We start from the raw sequence: 10,098 nt of genomic DNA, 5'->3' as shown, positions 1-10,098 counted from the left end.
GATTCTACATTTAATACTGCTCTTTTTAGTTGGAATTTTTTTGAAGTAATTTTATGCAACAATGCTTCTGGTTTAAGAAGAAAGAAACAATGCACTCCACATGTTTGGGGAAATGCCATAGAGACATAATGTATAGAATATAGAATAGAAATTTATATGCTTTAAATCACTATGGCTCAATATCAACTTTAGTAATTTTAATGTTACATTTTAATCCAAAAGCTCTAGTGTTTTTTTGTTTCTTTTGATTCTATACTTTTCTCTAATTTTCTCATGCTGAAAGCCTTTCATTTCATTGTAGGCTTAATGTTTAATAATCAGTCGAACAAAGTTTTCTTCACCATTTTTGTCTACATATGTGCATATCTTAATTCTCAGTTAAAACATTAAATGCAAGTCTAAAAACTCTCTCTTGCCTTTAATTCTGATTTGGTAGGCTTTTGATCCATTGATTGTGAGCTAACTCAACTCTTGGACTTGTATGAGTTTGTGCCTAGATTTTTATTGCAACACAAAGAAAATATTCTTTGCATAATTATTTCTTTATTAAATATTTATAGTAAAATTGACTTTTTGATGGTTGTATGTTGTAAGGAGATGAAGCAGGAATTTCTGAGGCACCAGAGATTAATTTTAGTCAAACTTATATGGCTCAAATGGGAAATGTTAGAGATAATATTGTTGGACAAATGTTGCTTAGTTATAACAACAATGTTTAGTTAATTAAAAAAATGTAACTTTAATTTAGAAAAAAAAAATCAACATTAATGACAATGCAATATTGATATGAATTTTATCAATGCACTATTATTAAATTTTAATTTATCAATATAATTAAATTTTACTTAATTAAATCTATTGATAAATTAAAATTTAATATTATACAACCTATGTATATAAAATTAAAATAATATTCAGATTCAGCTGAACCAATCACATATTTAGTTACTGTTATATTTTCAAATTTAATACCAATAACAGTTTTAGTGTTTTAAAACCCAAAAACCGTTTACTAACATTGAAACAATCACATTTTCAGAAATATATTTTTAGTTACTAAATTCAGATTTTCATTTCAGAATCTCAGTTTTGAAAATACAGTTTTCTAATCGCGAACCAATCAGACCCTTAAGTACTTACTGTAACTTTTATAATAATTGAGATATTTTTGTCACCAAATTTTTCTAAAATGGAAAAAAAAATTGCCACTACTCATAAATGCTTATTCTTGTGTGGTGCAACTGACAAACAATTATTCTTTTTTAATGTCTTCACGTAAAAGTTAATTGTTCAAGTGATATGTATGCTGAGCAATATACAAGAAATGAGAGTTCGTATTCAACTTCACCCTATTTAATTTTTGTGAAATATCTCAACGAAATTAAAAAAAAAGTAAAGCTTAAGAAAAAAAATACCTAATGTTTATACAAAATTTTTTTAACAGTAAATACATTCAATGTCTTCAAAATATTATACTTTTATACCAAAATTTTTTTTGGCATTAAATATACTTATTATTTTTAAAATATTGCACTTTTATACTTATTTTTTTATTATTTTGATAAATAATAAAAAAGTTATGGAAAATATAATACTTTCATTAATTTTAAAGTTTTAAATTATTTTATCTTTTTTATTATTTATCAAAATAACTATTTTAAATTAAAAATTAATAAAAAATGATTTAAAATAATTAAAAAATTTTTTCCATCAATTTAAAATATATATTTTAAAAATAATGATGGAAAAATATAAATTTGAATTATTTTGATTAATTTTAAAATCTTAAATGGTTTTTTTATTAATCTAAGAAAGAATATGGAAGTGAAAATGATTTGAAATTTAAAATATTATTAAAATCTTATATTTTTCTTTTACTTTTCTATTATTTCTTAAAAATAATAATAAAAATAGGTATAAAATTACAACATTTTAAAAAATATTGATTATATTTAGCGAATTTTTTTTTGGGTATAATAGTGCAAAAAATTTAAGTATAATAGTACAACATTTTAAAGATATTGAATATATTTACCGTTTTAAAAAAATTAAGCATAAAAATATAACATTTTAAAAAAATTAAGTATTTAATCATAATTTACTAAAATACACATTTAATAAAGACTTGAAAAGAATAAAACAAAACCAAAGAAATAGATAATGATTTAGTTACAAGGTAAGATGATATTTTAACAGAAGTTCATATAAAGAGCGAAGACAAGACTAATTAGATATTGCTCTTTTTCTCTTTTTTTCTTTTTTTCAACACCGCAAAGAAATTATACATATAAAAAAAATATGGTGCAAATTTCAACATTGGAAAATGATTTTGACTCAGTTAGGTATTATAATTTTTTTTCCCAAAATCTCTCTTAAAAAAATAAAGAAAAAAAGTAATTTTTTTTTAAATATTAGTACTAAGTAATCCAGTTTCTTCGTCCTCCTCCTCTTCTTCTTCTTCTCTATGATTCTTCTCATTTTCCTCATCTGTACCCGAAGCCATTTCTTCGGCCCGTTTACTCTGTTGTTTCCAATCGGTTTGGATCAAAACATAAACCATCATACTTAAGCAAGCTATTTGGGCCGAAAGAAGCCCAATCCACAGGCCCAAAAACCCAACCCTAAATGTAAAAGTAGCCAAAACAGCAACAGGTAATCCAACACCATAAAAAGCACACAAATTTATCCGGGCCCCTAAATTGGGTCGGGCCATACCATTCAACACCCCACACGCAGCAGTTTGAGGTGTATTCCCAAGCTCACAAAGCCCAAGTAATGGTAATGTTTTTGAAAGCATGTCAAGAACTTGAGGCTCATCAGTGTACAATCTCCCCCACCAAGACCGAGCCACAATCGTGAAAACCAAAGCCGAAAGTCCAAACCCAAAGGCTAGAGTAAGCCCAAGAATAGCGGTCCATTGGGCTCGAACAGGTTGGCCCGAGCCCAAAGCATGCCCAACACGAGTTGTCAAGCCCGCACTCAACGAAATAGGAAAAACATACAACATTCCTGTGGTTTGGATCAAAATCCCCATGGATGCCAAACTAGCTTGAGGGTTTTTCAAAATACCACACAAGAACATCATAATCTCATACCACCACCACTCCAAACAAACCGCAGCACAACTGGGTAAGGCAAGTTTGAGAAGTGGGCCCCAACCCGTAAAAGTTGACAAAATCGTAAGCCCACTCCACGGTTTCAAGGGCTTACTAGAGACCAAAATGTAAATCAACAGGCCCACATTCAAATTCATTGTGTTCCAAGCCAGGGCCAGGGCCACCCCCGCCACGCCCAATTTCAAATATGTGACTAAGAAGTAATTTATAGGTAAGTGAAGGATAGCTGAACACGTGGCAGCCACGGTGAGTGGGACTGTGAGGCCTTGTGTTCTGAGGAAGATTCTCAAAGGCTGGAGATGGGCCTGGGCCAGAAGCTCTGGGACTGAAAAGGCCATGTAGATTTTGGCGACTCGAGTGATAGCTGGGTCTTGGCCTAACCAGATGCAAATGGGCTCCATGTTGAGCCAGAGGGTCGCAATTGGGATTGAGACGAGGAGGAGGAGACAAAAGGTCTTTTGGAAAGCATGGCTTAGTACGGACAATCGCTTGGCCCCATAGGCCTGGCAACATATTGGGTCCATTCCGGTTGAAAGCCCACGAAGAATGGAGTTTCCAGTGATGTTTCCAAAGCCCAAAGCTAGTGATCCACCAGCGAGTTCGGTTTTGCCGAGTCGGCCCAAGAAGAGCATCGAAACGATTGAGCGAGAGTAGAGGAGCATGCTTGTCATTATTATAGGGCATGCAATTTTCAGCAACGATCGTAGCTCTTCACTCACCTGCATCCACAAGACAAGACGACATCGTTTTGATTATATGGAAATAGCAAATCTATTTACTTGTGTGTGATTACAACCAAACGAGTTATTGTTGTATAGCATACATGAAAGGAAGTCAACTATTGAAATATGAATAAATAGAAAAAATATAAAATTTTATTAAAATTCATAGGAAAAGTATATAGATATTTATATTCTTAAAAAGAGTTTTTTATTTTGATTTTTTTTAAGAAACATACTTAAAAAGAGCTTTAAATGCATAAATTTTTTTTAACAATTCATCCAAACACTATCAAAACACAGCTACTTTAAATCTAGGAAACTTTAAAACCCATGCCAAACACGCTCTTTATTATGACAGGAAAGTGCATTAGTTGTAGTTTCTACCAACACTTTAAAATTTTCTAATATATATTAAAAAAATTAATGATATATATATACACACACATAGAGAGAATGCATACAATTATTAATTTTTATTTCTCAAATAAAACAAGCAATAAGTTTGAACTTTGATCATTATCAAATAAAAATGTGTGTTTGTGGCCAACAAGTGCATATGAAGTGGGTGAACTTTGTGTCTCCGAGAATAATAATTCTAGGGTATTGGCTCTTCTAAAAGTCAATTCAATAGAGAAAGAAAAAGAATAATCTAAGTGTCCCATGTAGTGGATTTTACTAAATCATATATAATTAGGCATTTAGTTATTTACAAAAAAAAATTATCAGATGAACTTCTAAATAAGTGATCAAAGTTTGGGATAAAAATGCTGTCTATAATTTCTATAATTATATTAAAATTGGGGAGAGTCAAACCGAATATATGAAGCTAATTACAATTATATGTCTATTCTTACTCCATTAGTGAAAGTTATTGGGGAAAAGGAAAAATAAATTGTTTGACTTTAACATTTCAACGCCAAAAAAAAAGGAGAATATATTGAAAGACACATATATTATATATTTGCGTTCGTAAAAATCTTCATATAATTATGTGTATATATAACACAATATGCTTTTTATTCAAGCTTCACATCACTATAAACAAATCTAATAACTTTTACTCACACAAGAATTTGTTAGTAAAGAATTCATTTAGAAGAATGTTATCTTAATAATGTAATTGTTGTGATAAAAAAAACAAATCTTAAACTAAAAAAATATACAATAAATTTAAAAATTAATTTAGTGTACGGACAAACTAATTATATTATATAAATTGTGACTGAAAGTAAGATTAAATGCATTACTTTTTAACCAAAAAAAATACTTTACTAATAGGCTAAATGGAAAATTTTGTTGGGACAAGAAGGTTATCTCTATAAATTAAGTTTTTGGTAAGTGTGTGATAATGTATAAAATTCATAGCAAAAATCTAGAATCGATGAAGAGATAAAGTGACTTTCGGCTGAGATTGAGGGATGCTATATATATATATAATGCTAGGGCTACACAAGAATATATGGATTGAGATAATTCTTACTAATTAGAAAAATAATATTTTTCCAACACATAAAATAGAGTGGGAATGGGACCCTCCACCCACCTGAATATGCAGTTATATGGTACTGTATGGGCATCTAACGGTACGTAGTTGTTCTCTCTACTAAATATATAAATATAATTAGAGCATCTCTCTTCTAAAATTAAGTTTTATTTTATTATTATAATTCAAAAAATAAAGTATGAAAGAAATGAAGAAGAAGAAAAGGGAGAATCTTGATCTTCACAAGGTATATATATATATTATGGTCTTAGAAAATAAACATAAAATCCTCAGGGCATGAAGTCCAGCTCTAAGCATGCTTCTTTTCTTTAAATAAAAAATAAAAAAAATATTTGCTTTATTTATTAAATATATGCTTAGTGTCTTTAGCTATTCAAAACTTGTTTAACTTGATAAAACAATAAAGACCCTAGATTGGTAATTAATGGAGTAACTATTATAGCCTAGAGTACTGTTTCCTTAAAAGAAATACAATTTTGGGTTTTGAATAATAATTAAGTGCATGCTTGCTAAGCTTGTTATAATTATTACTTTGCTCACAAAACAATAAAAAACCAAAACTTTCGCCTACATTGGGTTGAGGAGTATTGGTCTCTACATACACTAACAAAACATTATTTATTTTCTTCTTCTTTCTTCTGTTTTTTTTTTTGGTATGTAAAAAACAAGTTTTTGGAACACTCTACTATATATATATTTATAGATTGCATAGATTAATTAAGAAAAGGAATATATATTGCAAGTAGAGGACAGTTCATAACATAAAGAATAATATCAAACGTAATAATATTTTCGAATATTTTTTTAAGGAAAAACATATCTATAATAATTATTTTTTTGCTAAGAATATATATTAGTTATTTTATTTGTTTTTTTTTAAAAAATAGAATATATATTTGTATTTCCTACCCTATATAGTCCTTTTTTCTCCAATATAGTATATATGTTTTTAATGTCATTGCCACTGTAAAAAAAAAATAACCTAAAAAAACATTATAACATTCATTTTGGAAACTTTTTAAAAAAAAAAAAACATTCAGAGAGAGAGAGAGAGAGAGAGATACCTCACTAAGGGGTAGAGTTCGGAGAAGGCTATTGGCCGGAAAAAAGCGTTGAAGAAAGCCTTGTAGAAAGCCACTGGTGGTGGCGCCACCAGTGCCGCCGTCGCCGCCGCTGCCTTCAACAACGAGTGGTCTCATTATGGCATCATTGTAGTCTCCACCACCAGTACCACAAGCACCACCACCATTATTATCTTTTGGTAACAAAGGGTCAAGCCCATTTATAATCCCTCGAGATTCAGTACCACTACCAGGGCACATGATGATCTCTCTTTATAATGTGTTTATCCTATATGGTTTTGACAAAAGGGATAAAAAGACTAATAAAAAGGAGTGTGAGCCAACAAAGAAAAAAAAGAAAGAAAGAAGGAAAGAAAGAAAGTACACTTAAACGGACCAGTTGTTAGTACTACTCTGGGGTCAAGAGATTAAACTAACACACATCAAAACATATATATTATAGTATTATTATGTCTTTACGTAACAATTTGATATAAAAAAAAGAAAAGAAAAAAGTGTCATGTACATATGGTATCATGGCGGATTTACATAACAAATCGTGCCCAACAAAGTGATTGTTATATATATAAAAAGTACATTGATATCGTTAACTCCAAAGTCCAAACCTTTTATAAATTCAGAACCCCAAAACTACTGTGTTGAGAGGTGTTTTTGTTGTTGCCTCATGTATTGCCTTCTCTTCTATAGCTAGTACCACTTCTCCTCGGCCATGTTGTTGGAAGTTTTTTATTTTGAGAGAGAGAGAGAGAGAGACTTGTATGTATATATATATATAAAAGATGGTTTTTCACTCACTCACATATCCAAACAATATTTGGACTAAAACAAAGTGTCAACTACTTATTATCTCTAGCTAGCTGACTATGTATAGACATATTTATATCGAGAGAGATATTGATTTACTCATGTACAATCATATAAATATATGTATATATATATATTTATATGAACATATAATTTAAGTAGAGAGAATCGCTAAAGTCCACTAACGTACATTAATTGTTTTTGCAATATTATCCTCAGAAATTGTTATTATTTTCATGACATTTAATGCCAATCACATGGATATGAGAATTTGACTGATTTTGAGATCTTTTTTTTTTTAAGAAAGAACAAATAAAAGAAATATAAGACATTAGTGGACAAAACACACACACACACCATAAAGTCAATGTGTATACATCTCTCTCTCTCTCTTTCTATACATATATATATATATATCATATAATAGATAGGCCAATATAGTTGAGAATTACTCCTTTTCACTTAAAAAAAATAAAGGGCCGGGCAATTATGTTCTGTATTAGCTAATTAGTACTATATATACTATACAATATTCTTTCATATACATATGTACAGCTAACTAAAAGGAAACTATATATAGACCTTTAAATTTATACCACATTTAAAAAATCAAAAAGAATTATACCAGTACATTCGCATTTAATTACTAATTAATTAACTTTTAATCGTCACAGCATACGTAATTCAATTGTCTCTAATTCTGAGATTTGGAGTTCAAATATATATATATATATATATTTATATAAACTTGTATATTTATGTGTATGCATGTTCTTTTGTACTTACGGATGGACTCTTACTATTTATGAATATATATATATATATATATATGCAGACGTGAAGAAAGGTATATATAAATGAAATTTTGGTGTGAGATTTATATATATATATATATAAATTTATACACACACATATATATATATATATTACATTCCTCATAATCAATAACATTCTTTAACTCAATTATTAATTACTCTCTTGATCAAGAGTGTCCAGAAAATATATAACCAAACAAAATACTATATTATTTATTTAAACACACTAATTAATTAGTACACTATTTAATAGGTTTACTTTATTATAGTACTAATTGTCCAACTTTTTTTTAATTAATTGGGGTTTCAAATTATTGAGTACCCTATAGATGATCACCTAACTATATATATATATATATATTGGAGTGATGAACTGATCAAAGCTATGTTGTGTGGACCCTTGTTTTGTAAAGCTTAATCATTGTTGCTCTCTCTATCAAATAAATTAACAAAAGACCATTTTAACTTGTAATTATTGAAGATTACAAAATTCATTACAATTACATATCCACACACATATATATGTTCTTGTGATAACTTTATATATAAAAATATATGCTTACATGTACGAATCATTTTTTTTCTTTTCCAAAAATAGTTTTTCTACTATATTACAAAGTAGGTTATATGTTGGTTGCCTACCGACATAATTACGTTTTGTTTTAGAAATAGGAAAAAAAAGAAAGGAAAGAGTTTCTAGTATTCATCAGTTATATATATTCCCTTTTGATTTGGGAAATTCACAAAAATGCATTAACATTAGAAAAATATATGAAAAATACGGTAGCCTACAAAAATACGGAATTTTTATGAAAAACACGGAGGGGCAAAAGTGTAAATACGGAGTGACAGTTAAATACAACTTTTTTTGTTAACAGTTGTTACAAATTCGTAAACATATGTTTGAGATTCGTAAAAAAAATATTTTTGTAAACAACATTTACAAATATATAACAAAGTTTTACAAATTTGTAAACAAGTTTTATATTTTTGTAAACAACATTTATAAAATAATTATTTGCTATTTTTTTTATTTTTGTAACAAAGGTTTACAGAACTAATTTTAATATTTATAAAAATAAGTTGTGAATTAAGTTAACATATTTGTAACAAAAATATATAAAACTAAGTTTGTAACTAAAAGATACAATTTTGTTTTTGTAACTAATATATATAAAAATATTAAATTGCATTAAACAAGTATCATATATATATTTTTTAAATTGTAACTACTAATAAAAATAATTATATTTTTTAAATATATAATAATTTATATAAGCATAAATATTTATTTAATATCAATAATTATATTTATTTATAATATTTATAAGTAAAATAAATAAATTTATAATTATTATTATTAACATACAAAATAATATGAATGAACTAAAATTAGTGACGAGAAAAAAAGTAAAGAAAAAATAACAGAAGTGTAAATAATGGAAAAAGAAGAGTGAGATAAGTGAGATATTATTATATATGTATAAATATATATTTGTTTATTTAGCAGTTTATAAATGGCCGGTTAGCAAACAAAAATTATTTAGTTACATGTATTATATAAATATATATATAGACATCTATTCACATATAGATAATATATAAGTTGAGTATTGGAATGGACAGCAAATAAATTTTAAGGGGAGCAAATGTGTTATACGGCAAGTAAGAATAAATTTTACCGTAAATGTGTAATTATTTTAGTTTACCGTAAAAAACGATATTATTTTAATATTACCGTGATGATTGTAATTTATCCTTTTGATTTTGTGTTATTTTTGTCTTTGGGCTTACGTGTGATGCTGCTAGCATATATATCATTATGCATATATATTTATAAATTATATGTATAAATCTAATAATATTAAGCCCACTTATTATTACTAATGAAAGACGGTTTTTCACTGAACTTGTTCCCTTGACTAATCAAGGCAACATACTATTCATTAGTACTTTTAATTGCAATAAATTTGACTCAATTGAAATCCGATTTTGGATTTAAGTGATGAAGATTTTATACCATAACCTGCAAATTAATATTAAGTTACATGTTCT

General features: G+C 27.8%; 1 protein-coding gene across 1 annotated transcript; it reads right to left on the bottom strand.

Moving 5' to 3' along the window:
• Positions 1–2,251: 2,251 nt before the first annotated feature.
• Positions 2,252–7,284, bottom strand: LOC133802229 (protein DETOXIFICATION 53). The gene is made up of 2 exons (XM_062240499.1): positions 6,407–7,284; positions 2,252–3,835 (listed from the first exon to the last, which is right to left on the bottom strand). Exons 1-2 carry the CDS (start codon positions 6,662–6,664, stop codon positions 2,405–2,407), a joined length of 1,689 nt encoding a protein of 562 aa, XP_062096483.1. The 5' UTR covers positions 6,665–7,284; the 3' UTR covers positions 2,252–2,404.
• Between the last annotated feature and the right edge of the window lie 2,814 nt (positions 7,285–10,098).

The sequence above is a fragment of the Humulus lupulus genome, chromosome 9 (assembly GCF_963169125.1).
Source record: "Humulus lupulus chromosome 9, drHumLupu1.1, whole genome shotgun sequence".
In the NCBI taxonomy this organism is placed as follows: Eukaryota; Viridiplantae; Streptophyta; class Magnoliopsida; order Rosales; family Cannabaceae; genus Humulus; species Humulus lupulus.
This window is presented reverse-complemented; position numbering and strand designations above follow the sequence as displayed.

Coding starts and splice junctions, on each gene's coding strand:
- LOC133802229 (XM_062240499.1), bottom strand. CDS start 6,664: ATGTGCCCTGGTAGTGGTACTGAATCTCGAGGGATTATAAATGGGCTT. Junction 3,836..6,406: donor GAACTCTACCCCTTAGTGAG/GTATCTCTCTCT, acceptor TTGTGGATGCAG/GTGAGTGAAGAGCTACGATC.